The sequence below is a fragment of the Hemitrygon akajei genome, chromosome 14 (assembly GCF_048418815.1).
Source record: "Hemitrygon akajei chromosome 14, sHemAka1.3, whole genome shotgun sequence".
Classification (NCBI taxonomy): Eukaryota; Metazoa; Chordata; class Chondrichthyes; order Myliobatiformes; family Dasyatidae; genus Hemitrygon; species Hemitrygon akajei.
In genome coordinates, this window is record NC_133137.1 from 67,290,701 (window position 1) to 67,302,937 (window position 12,237).

General features: G+C 40.0%; 1 protein-coding gene across 2 annotated transcripts in view; it reads right to left on the reverse strand.

Moving 5' to 3' along the window:
* Positions 1 to 12,237, reverse strand: part of LOC140738656 (mucin-6-like) — a 133,111-nt gene that overhangs the window by 96,936 nt on the left and 23,938 nt on the right. For both annotated transcript variants that reach the window (XM_073066276.1, XM_073066274.1), the window contains exons 15-22: positions 9,909 to 10,003; positions 7,814 to 7,940; positions 5,846 to 6,092; positions 5,708 to 5,763; positions 5,531 to 5,625; positions 3,190 to 3,347; positions 2,347 to 2,485; positions 748 to 852 (exon numbers count right to left, since the gene is read on the reverse strand). In XM_073066276.1, the coding sequence (XP_072922377.1) occupies positions 748 to 852; positions 2,347 to 2,485; positions 3,190 to 3,347; positions 5,531 to 5,625; positions 5,708 to 5,763; positions 5,846 to 6,092; positions 7,814 to 7,940; positions 9,909 to 10,003 (1,022 nt within the window). The remainder of the gene's footprint in view (positions 1 to 747; positions 853 to 2,346; positions 2,486 to 3,189; positions 3,348 to 5,530; positions 5,626 to 5,707; positions 5,764 to 5,845; positions 6,093 to 7,813; positions 7,941 to 9,908; positions 10,004 to 12,237) is intronic.

Here is a 12,237-nt window from a genome sequence, read left to right on the forward strand (position 1 = left end):
AGCAGGCATACGGTATATTGGCCTTCATCAATTGTGGAATTGAATTTAGAAGCCGAGAGGTAATGTTGCAGATATATAGGACCCTGGTTAGACTCTATCTGGAGTACTATGCTCAGTTCTGGTCGCCTCACTACAGGAAGGGTGTGGAAACCATAGAAAGGGTGTAGAGGAGATCTACAAGGATGTTGCCTGGATTGGGAAGCATGCCTTATGAAAACAGGTTGAGTGAACTCGGCCTTTTCTCCTTGGAGCGACGGAGGATGAGAGGTGACCTGATAGAGGTGTATAAGATGTTGAGAGGTATTGATCATGTGGATAGTCAGAGGCTTTTTCTCAGGGCTGAAATGGTTGCCACAAGAGGACACAGGTTTAAGGTGCTGGGGAGTAGGTACAGAGGAGATGTTAGGGGTAAGTTGTTTATTCAGAGAGTGGTGAGTGCGTGGAATGGGCTGCCGGCAATGGTGGTGGAGGCGGATATGATAGGGTCTTTTAAGAGACTTTTGGATAGGTACATTGAGCTTAGAAAAATAGAGGACTATGGGTAATTCTAGTAATTTCTAAGGTAGGGTCGTGTTCGGCACAACTTTGTGGGCTGAAGGGCCTGTATTGTGCTGTAGGTTTTCTATCTTTCTATGAAAACTTCAAAACCCACAGATCTATTGACATCTTTTTCCTCACAGCCTTATGACTTCATAGATACAGCTATATGGGTATGAATTATTCAAAGTTAAATTTAAAGATACAGACCGCAAATAAAATTTTGATGTTTCTTGAGCATGTCACACCATTTTCACAACATGGAACACTTTCTGTTAAAATTTGGAATGTTCCTTCTCCTTGATTGCAGTGGTCCTAAACAGAAAGATACAAGTGAATATTCAGGAAGAAAGGCTTTCATGCCTGCTTGCTAGGAATGATAGAAATGAGTATTTTGCTTCTGAAGTGAATGGTTTTCCCAAAAGACTTATTTTAACCAGTTGCGTTTACACATCAGTTTGATCTCATGTAGATCAATGGAGAGAAGGACACTGAGAAAATGTCACCAAAAAATGAACTAAATTGAAGAAATAAGTATTAAGAACTGTACTCTACCAATATCTGCTCATTTATTTCTTCAAATTTTGTCTCATCCTGCACAAGTTGTCTGGTCTCCAATTCCTGTACAGTTAAAAGGGGAAATCAAGTGCAAGTTCCCAGCAAGCCAAGATTTCCAGTCAATATCACTGGGATCACCCAGAGAAGTGAAACAGTTTCCTAGCAGGGTAAAATAAGCTGAGTAGGAAGAATGAATGAATAGGAAGAATAGGAAGAAGAACACAATGTGACTACCAAAGGGACAGAAGAACATAATGGGAGAAGAGATGAGGAGATTGCAGAGAAGAGATGAGCAAATGAACAAAAAAGTACAGCCATAACCATTATCAGCAAACTAAATTCTTCTTGGGCTTCCAGCCAGCTACAGGTATCAATTATAACCGATGTCTTGATGACCAACTCTGCCACCTTCATCAGGGATAATGCCTGGGCATGTCTAGTCTGGTGGTACTTATAACCCCGTAGTCTGCCCCTCCTGATTGGATAGTCCTCATCCAATCAGGTTTCTGCCCTCTCACCTTGTTTACAATCAAATTCTAGTTTTCACTCAGAGCAAGACCTTCGTCTTTGTTAAAATTCTTTTCCTCTAGTTTTATTTCAATGATTTCCTTTACCAGGAAATCCCAAAAGTCATTAACGTGACACAGTAGGTTTGTGCCGTCAAAGTCAGTCGTATGGCCATTGCGAATGCAATGTTCTGCTACCACAGTTTTGTCCAGGTAACCCAAACGGATAGATCTCTTGTGCTGCTTGAAGTGGGTTTCAACCACGCATCCTGTCCTGATGAAGATGGCAGAGTCTGTCATTGAAACATTCATTACAATCGATACCTGTACCCGGCTGAAAGCCCAAGAAGAGTTTATTCATCATGTATGCTAGATTCTTTTTCATTATCAGGCAGTTCTTGCAAAGAGCCTGTGAATAGGTTGTGTGGTAAACTTTCACTTTGTCTTAAATGCCATGTGCATGGCTTACTTCTACCTTGACACTCCAAACTCAAAACCAATGGGGAGAAGTACAAGTTAAGAAAATGCCACCAAGAAATTAACTAAATTGAGAATATTAGTATAATGAATACGTTGCCACTGGGTTGAGAAGTAGAAGCAAATCTGTACATACATGAAACACAATGCATATCGACTGATCTAATCTACAAACTATTTCAATAGTTCAAGAGAAGCACTTAAGTAGTTTTAATAGATGCAATTGATCATTAAAACAGCATTTCCAGTCACATTTATTCTTGTTTACCTGAACAAGTATGTATTCACAATTGCCATCAAACATGTATCTTTTTCCATCGAAGGTCATATATTGACCATCTCCATACACCTGGCAGGTCTTTGGACATTTGTTTGTAGTGCATTTCCATTTTCCCTTTTCGCATTTACTGTAATAGAATAAACATAAGAAATAATATTTTGATAAACTAATGGTATTATAATTTTGGCTGCTGAATACATGGAAAATGTTTCTGTCAGCCAATGGTAGCCCTGCTTCTGAAGTCCATTACATAAATCCAGCTGTTTTGCTTCACTGTTGCAGCGTAGCAATGCCCCATCCCAATGGAATAGATTTATTGCTCTTATTGATTGAGATACAACTCGGAGAAGGCCCTTCCAGCCCTTCGAGCCATGCTGCCCAGCAGCCTTCGATTCAGTCCTGACCTAATCATGGGACAATTTACCTACGAACAGGAATGTCTTTGGACTGTGGGAGGAAACTGGAGCATCTGGAGGAAACCCACACAATCATGGGGAGAACATCCAAACTCCTTAAAGACAGAGTCAGGAATTGAACCCACTTCTGTGCCACCCATCTTTTCAATATTTTGAATTGTTATTTTTAAACCCAGCCAAGAACTGGGTATTTCAGCTTGTGATTGGACTTACTGCTGATCATCATAACATTCTTGTGATTGGACCTACTGCTGATCATTATAATATTTTTGGCACCACAGAACTTTTATTTCTGTTATTGCCACCAGCAGAATGGAGTCAGGAGAGTGGATACGGAATCAGATATTTGCTCCTTGGACAATCTCAGATTAGTTGTGTGACTTTCTCTCTAAATTTTTAATAATTTTGGTCTCACCATTGATTGCAGTCTCTATCAATTATTTCTCCAGAAGGATAATTTTCTCCTCCATACGGACAGGGACACTGCTCAGCAGGGATGCATCTTCCATTCTCGTCTTCCACAAGGTCATCAGGACAGACACAGCCAGCAGTACAAGAGTGATTTGCATTTACCTAAATCAAGTTTTCATATAGTTATAAATGCAAGGAATTCTGCAGATGCTGTAAAGAATTTCCAAAGCAACGCACACAAAATGCTGGAGGAACTTAGCAGGTCAGGCAGCATCCACGGAAATGAATAAACAGTTGACCTTTCTGGTTGAGACCCTTCAAGGCTGAGAAAGGAGAGAGAAGATGCCAGAATATAAAAAGGGGGGGGGGGAGGAAAGAGGTAAGCTGGAAGGTGATAGTTGAAGCCAGGTGGGTGGGAAAGGTCCAGGGCTGGAGAAGAAGGAATCCGATAGGAGAAAGGAAAGGAGGAGGGGAACCAGGGGAAGTGATATGCAGGTAAGAGTTAGAGTGGGGAACAGAGGAAGGAGGATGGCAAGGGAGTTGAGAGGGGGAATGGGGGAGGAAATTTGTTTACTTGAAAGCGAAATCAATTTAAGATGGTGCTCCTCCACACTGAGGGTGACCTCAAGAGGGTGGCCCATGTAATTAGATGCTTTGAGAAGCAAACAGTACAGATTTCCATGGCTTCAATCTACAAGCTTTTTGGTAAAGTCATTATTTTTATGAGGAAGAAGATGTAATTTACATATTGAGCAAAGTTATTTGTATCCATCAGTGAATTTATTTGAATTTATGGAATGAAACAAAAAGAATTTAAGTGCTGAATTGGATTTATATATTTATGATTTTATTTGAGCCATTGTCGAGTCAGAGACAGACAGAACTCTACCCAGACACAGAGATGCTGTTACACATCCTTGGGAGAGTACGACTAGAAAACTCAGATTCCTTGAATCTGGAATAGACAATAGGTGCAGGAGTAGGCCATTCGACCCTTCGAGCCAGCACCACCATTCAATGTGATCATGGCTGATCATCCACAATCAGTTCCCTGTTCCTGCCTTCTCCCCATATCCCTTGACTCCACTATCTTTAAGAGCTCTATCTAACTCTTTCTTGAAAGCACCCAGAGAATTGGCCCCCACTGCCTTCTGAGGCAGAGCATTCCATAGATCCACAACTCTCTGGGTGAAAAAGCTTTTCCTCAACTCTGTTCTAAATGGCCTACCCCTTATTCTTAAACTGTGGCCTCTGGTTCCGGACTCCCCCAACATTGGGAACATATTTCCTGCCTCTAGCATGTCCAATCCCTTAATAATCCTATATGTTTCAATCAGATCCCCTCTCCTCCTTCTAAATTCCAGTGTATACAAGCCCAGTCACTCCAATCTTTCAACATATGACAGTCCCGCCATCCCGGGAATCAACCTCGTGAACCTACACTGCACTCCCTCAATAGAAAGAATGTCCTTCCTCAAATTTGGAGACCAAAACTGCACACAATACTCCAGGTGTGGTCTCACCAGGGCCCTGTACAACTGCAGAAGGACCTCTTTGATCCTATACTCAACTCTCCTTGGTATGAAGGCCAACATGCCATTAGCTTTCTTCACTGCCTGCTGTACCTGCATGCTTACTTTCAGTGACTGATGAACAAGGACACCTAGATCTTGTTGTACTTCCCCTTTTCCTAACTGGACACCATTCAGATAGTAATCTGCCTTCCTGTTCTTGCCACCAAAGTGGATAACCTCACATTTATCCACATTAAACTGCATCTGCCATTGCATCTGCCCACTCACCCAACCTGTCCAAGTCACCCTGCATTCTCCTAACATCCTCTTCATATTTCACACTGCCACCCAGCTTTGTGTCATCTGCAAGTTTACTAATGTTACTTTTAATCCCTTCATCTAAATCATTAATGTATATTGTAAATAGCTGCGGTCCCAGTACCGAGCCTTGCGGTACCCCACTAGTCACTGCCTGCCATTCTGAAAAGGACCCGTTAATCTCTACTCTTTGTTTCCTGTCTGCCAACCAATTTTGAATGTTTGCCTGACCTCCAGAGAACTGTTCTAATTCAATTTCCAAACACAAGTTTCACACCATTTGCGAAGCTCGGGAAATATAGACCCTGTGCTGAGCTGCAGCCAGACTCATTCAGTTGTGGAGTCAATCCGTCAATTAACACTGATTTACTTCCAGATTTCAACTGGTTGACATGAAGTATTTTAGACCTGCAAAACTTGTCAAATAAATAACTCACAGCAATTATTCAGTCCCAATTGTTGTAAATTAAAGTCCAAACAATACAGAAGGGTGAAGAGAGGAGGATCACTCACAATATTTATACTCAGGGTTCTGCATGACCTTTGAACGTGCCGTTTTTCTCCAGCTGTCTGGGAGCAATCATTGTACAGTTTTCCATTCGGACACCCTAGGTAAGAAATTATATTTAAAAACAACATTCTACTTGCTCGTGCTAACCACACTGGAATAAAAATAAAGCAGTTACTCACCTTTGTTGGTTGCTCTAGAAACAGCAGTACAATAAAATTTCCCATTTTCACACTTACTAAAGGAGAAAAAGAGTATAATATTATGACAGATATTTAATTGTTTAATGAATGTTTGTAGAATTTTCTGAGGGTACTTACCATTTTCTACCATTTATTGTCGTACTTTGTCCTTTATTGACAACCAGCTCACCAGCGTAACAAGGGCAATCTGATTTATCAACACACGTCCCAGCACTATTCATGTACTTTCCTTTAGCACAGCCACAGCCAAACACAGGAATATCCTTGACCTCACACGTGTAATCATACTCTGCTAGTGATCTACAGGTACGGTTACAGGCTCTCATGTCATTTTCAAAGACCTGAGTGTTGACGCATGTTTTACCTGCAAAAGTAACCAATACCTTCATCGGAACTGTATGTTATGACAAAATCCAGCATATCTCTTTTCTCCAGTAAAATTATAAACTCTTCTACAAGAAAGTGATCAGAGCTGATGGTAAATCATGGGACAGAAATCACAAAGTATTTGATTTGTGGCAATTTGCCACAGCAACGGAGAAATAATGGGCTTGCAAAAACAAAAGGGGAGGTTGATTGGTTTGGGGTTCAAAAGGTCAAATGGTTTAATTGATAAAGGGAATGATGTAATGGAGCTAAGTTCCAGAAGAAATCAAGTTCATTAAAATGATAACTTTAAAATGAGACTTTAAATACATCTCAGCGTAGATCTCAACAAACACGTTCATTGGTATACTAGTGGGAAAATAGATGGGGGGAAGCGGTCCTTATAGATACATATACTAAGCCTTACTGAAATTAAATTCTGTATTTTAATTATTTGACTCTTTCAGTTATTTTATCACATAAAAAGCAATCTGCATTGAAATAAAAGAAATAAAGCCTTTAAAATTATAAATCCTTACACCTTTGCTGTGAGTTAAATCATTAGGCATCATCCATGATGAAGATGGCAGAGTTAGTCATCAAAACATCAATTATAATCAATACCTCTACTCGGCTAGAAGCCCGAGAAGCGTTTATTCATCTTATAATATACACCGGGAAAGTACAAGATCCTTTTCAAATAATTTTGTCTTCATTTCACAATCACAGTTACAATCCATTAAAATTTCACGACATTTTAATTCTTCAAAGATTCAAAGGTTTGAAATGTTGAATCTCTGAAGTATTATACTGGAGAGAAATTTTAATGACTTCAAGTAGTTAATCCTATGCAACTGGAATTTAAAAAGACATTAGTAGCAACTTTGTGATATTTTACATCAGAAAATGTTTTGACTTGTTCTGAAATGATACTTCATGCACCGAGTTTTCTTTGCTGTCAATTCACACTAACATGTAGTGAAATCCAGAAATAAAACTATCTGAAGAAACATTCCTGGAGGATTTGACAGCCTGTTTAATGAACAAAGATAAAATCATCTTTACTGGTGTCTCTATATGCAGATTTTATTATCGATAAAAGTTTGTTCATGTATGAAATGGGAAGATGTACAGTATAATAATGGTAAACACGGCTACCACTTCATTCAGAGGAATGGATACCTGGGTAGAAAGGAGACAAATGAATCCACATCAACCTTTAACTAAACTCTCCATTTGATTTGCAATGGTGCGAATAAGGCATTAAAATTATTATTGAAGTTCAATTAACCAGGTGGAATCAAGGATAAAAGCTTGAAATATAGAAGAATAGGAGTGGATTTGATATCTGGAAATTCTTCCCCCTCCCCCCATAGCATAGCAGAGATCCTCTTAGACAGTCTACAGTTGGTGTGATGGAGGCTAACACCCATCAGATCCCATATCTTGGCCAATTCTTCACATTGACTGAGGCTGCTTTTAGTGGACGGTAAAGTGAGTTATAGCTGATGCATTGTCCCTGTGACCTAGATTAGCACTGACTAACTGAAGAAGTCAGAGAGCAATTATTGTATTGGTCAGGCAGATGCAAACAAGTTGGTGCTCGGAACACACTTTGCATTTCATTCAGGTCCGTTACTTATAGGTGTATGACACGAAATATCCCCTTACCTAACAAGCTCATTTCAATTCTTACAAGCAACAAATGACAAAACTTACTGCAAATGTCACTTCTCCAGTTTCTCACGATGACACCATTAGCAGCACACTCATGGGCATAGGCTCCCAATGCTGCACACAGGCAGTCGTTGATATTCTCACAGGCACAGGTAGCAGCCACACACATCTAAATAAATTTTATAAATTACATTTGTGAGGTTTCTTTGAAAATGCTGTCTGTAATGTAATTATTATATACCCGCAACAGATTTGTTTAATGTCATTTTATAATGTACAATAACAAATCTAGAAAGAATTTTAAAACAAATTACTTATAAACCTTCAATATAGTAGTGTTTTTTTTAAAAATGGAAATCTATTTATTATTCTTGATCATCTCTTTGGGAATGACAGCATTGTGTCTCTGTGACTTTCCGTATCCTGAACAGATCACAAGTCAGAAATGAGACCATGAACCAAGTTCTCAAAAGATGCCTGCAGCCCTGCAGTAATCCAGCTAATCCATCTTGCCAGTCTCCCAAATGAGAGCAGAAATCAGGTCTTTGTAAGGTGGGCCTGTAGTGTTCAGTAGATTTGATCTCAAACAAGAGAAGATCTGCAGATGGTGGAAATCCAAGCAGCACACACAAAATGCTGGAGGAACTCAGCAGGCCAGGCAGCATCAATGGAAAAAAGTTAAAACAGTCGACATTTCGGGCCGAGACCATTCATCAGACTAGAAAAAAAAAGATGAGAAGTCGGAATAAGAATGTGTGGGGAGGGGAGGAAGATGTACATGGTGGTAGGTGATAGGTGAAACTGTGAGGGTGGAGAGGTAAAATAAAGAGCTGGGAAGTTGATTGGTGAAAGAGATACAGGGCTGGAGAAGGGGTAATCTGATAGGAGAGGACAGAAGAAAGAAAAGGGGGAGGAGCACCAGAGGGAGGCGATAGGCAGGAAAAGGGATGAGGTGAGAGGGAAATGGGAATGGGGAATGGTGAAGTTCGAGAAATTGATGTTCATACCATCAGATTGGAGGCTAGATGGACAGAAGGTGTTGCTCCTCCAACCTGAGTGTGGCCTTATCAGGATAGTAGAGGAAGCCATGGACTGACATGGTAGAATGGGAAATGAAATTAAAATGGGTGACCACTGGGAGATTCTGCTTTTTCTGGCGGACAGAGCGTGTTGCTCGGTGAAGCAGTCTCTCAATCTGCGTCGCGTCTCACTGATATACAGGAGACCACACCAGGAGGACTGAACACAGAATATTGCCCCACAGACTCACAGGTGAAGTGTCGCCTCACCTGGAACGACTGTCTGGAGCCCTGAATGGTAGTGAAGGAGGAGCAGTAGGGATACGTGTAGCACATGTTCCACTTGCAATGAGAAGTGCCAGGAGGGAGATCAGTGGGAGAGGGACAAATGGACAAGGGAGTCGCGTAAGGAGTGATCCCTGCAGAAATTTAATACTTGATGCAAAAAGTAGATTTGATCTTTGTGCAGCAGATCTGGTGAGTTGATTTTCAATCATAAACAGAGACGGATAATACTTTTACGTAAAGTTTAAAAATTTAGCACTTAAGGCCTCAGGACATTCCAAATTACTTCAGATCAATCAAGTGTTGCTGTGCAGAAAATGTGCCAGGGAAAGGGTGCTCAATAACTCTCACAAGCTCTATTACAAATGATTAGACTGTCAGATTTAGTATCATTGGTCATAGTCTCTGGATTGGACAGCGCAGCAAGTTCTCTTTGGTATCAACACACAAACTCTGAAAGAACTCAGCAGGCCAATCCCAGTGAAAGTTCTCAGCCCCAAACGTCCACTGTTCATTTCCCTCCATAGATGTTGCCTGATCTGCTGAGTTTCTCCAGTGTTTTGTGTGTACTGTATTGCTTCAGATTTCTAGTATCTACAGTCTCTCGTGTCTCCAAGTACCCTTTTGTTTTCCTCAATAGGGTAAGTGTGGCCTTAACTGAAAAGTGGCACCTTGAGCACATTAAGTACTCCTTCAGTACCACAGTGAATTATTAAGATTAATGTTAAACCCAGTTTTCTGACCCAAATTCAAACTCACCATCTTCGAATTTAGGTGAAATGCTACCATAGGCTTACAAAAGACAAGTTGTAATGTTTGCTCAGAATTCTTACCTGATAATATTTTAAGTAATCCACTGTGGAATGGCAACTGGAGAAAGCACCTGCTGGGTCTTTCAACTGAGAGCAATGTAACTTGGCGTAGTTTTCTGTAATCAAATTTTATAGAATGATCAACTGAATCCAACACCATGCTTCCAGCAAAAGTTATTGCAGCATTCTTAATTCCAGGGAGACCAACTTTTGAAGAAATGGGGACATCATCCACAAGAAAACATGAATTTACTTGCTCTGAGAGTGAGAACTGGCGAGTTTGCAGAGATGAACAGAATGGTGAGGATGATGGAGGTTGGCGTTTAGCGGGTCCTCGTCGAGAAGGTGATAGATGGCAACCACATAGTCCAGGTGTGAGAGCTGAATAAGTTTCTTGGCCTGCTAATGGTAAAGGTTTGGCTGCTGTCTTGTCATGTTGTATTGAACACATAAAGGAACTTTGGCTTAATGTCAGTCATGGTTTGGAAAAAGAGAGTGAAATTGTGGCATGGAGAAAAGTACATATTGTAAATGATGGAATAAATTTTAAGGTAGTTCTTTAAAATTAGTAAACTTAAGGAATTTAAGGTGGGGGATATTTGGGAGGCAGGGCTTAAGGGTCGGCACAACATTGTGGGCTGAAGGGCCTGTACTGTGCTGTACTGTGCTGTATGTTCTATAGTAAAGGACATTTGGAAAATACAACTGCCATTGAAATTTCCAAGGAAGGAGTAAAAGGGTGAAATTTACTAGTTATCAATAAAACTACATTAATTGCAGTTGCCTGTGGTAAGCAATACTGAAACAATGATTTTCAGTACTAGGAAGAGTTAGGAATTAATTTATAGTCAGATTAATTAATGATTTTATCACATGGTCTCTACATTGAGGAAACAGAGAGATTAGTTCCACAAGAACAGTAACTAAAATAGTGAAACAAAGTATTCCAAGATACAGCAAGCACACGTTTAATTCAACATCAAGCAATATTTAGGGTGCATTTCAAAAGTATTTGCATATAAATATCTCAGCACATATCTCAGCACATCATTTAAAACAAGATCTTAATTTTTAAACTCACTGTAAACTGAATACACACCTTTTTTCAAAATCAAGTTAGAATACAAAAGTCATATTGGTGCATGGTTTTTCTTATTACACAGAAGAAGACCATTTGGCCCATCAAGTCTATGATGGTTCCTATTAGAGCCATTCTATCAGCTCTGTCCTCACTTGCATTTTTTAGAAATCCTGCACCTTATTCTCTCTCACAAGTTCATCAAAATCTATTTTAACAGTTTTTCCATTTATCTACACAAATGGGTAATTTAGAGAAATCAGTTAATCTTCCAGCACTTATTTAGGATGTGGGAAGATATTGCAACATTATCAGAAAACCAAGCAATCACTGGGAGCAATATTGCAACCTTTGAAGTCCAAACTCCTCATGGACAACTCCTGTCACTGTGGGATTTTATATCATTACATTTTGTAGTTTATTGTAATATTTTTGTGTTAGTTACAGTGCTTGCGTATATTTCAAATCTATTATAGCTTTACATCTGTGAAGAAATTCTATGTTGTGCTGCACTGAACTTGGCTAATTTTACCCCATCTATACATGTTTGAGCTAAATTCAGATCACCGAGAACAATAAGAAAATATTTTATCTTTTCCATTATACTTCTGCAATTCAACTTTTTGAATTTGTTCGGATTTTAAGAATCTATGGCAGTGCAATCTTTGACGATCAAAGGCAAGAAACTTTCAGCTCTTTGGAAAGTTGATTAAACATGTGACACCTGCCTGCCTCTATTATGTGCGCAGATCACCCCCTCCCTCTCCATAATGTAGCACTGCTCCAGCATATGCAAGACCCAAAACAAGCAAGCCATGGGATTAGCTCTATACAGACAAAACAACCTTTGGTCAGGTTAGTAGGAGAATTCAAGTAGGTCATAGGGTTAAGTACAGTTGAGAGAGAACAGAGGAGGAATAGAGAATATAGAAAGATGTGTTGAGAGATGGGGTTTGGGAGGTTAGGTGGTTGAATAGCATGTTCTAAATGGGGACATTGTGAAGTGATTGCATTGAAGAGGAAAATCAGTTATGTCACCAGAATGGAGACTGTAGGTGAGAGTGGATGAGGAAGGGTAGAATGTTGAAGCTGCAGGCAGATTTGTATTATAATTCAGAAGAAATTCAGTGATAGGGCCCCTCATCACTTCCCATATTACATCGGCAATTGGGGATCCAGTAATACAGCCTTGCAAGCAGCACAAAATCAGGCCTCTGTTCTTCTACGGTCCCCTTCCTTGTGTGAAGCCCATGCCACTGGGTCAAAGATGCC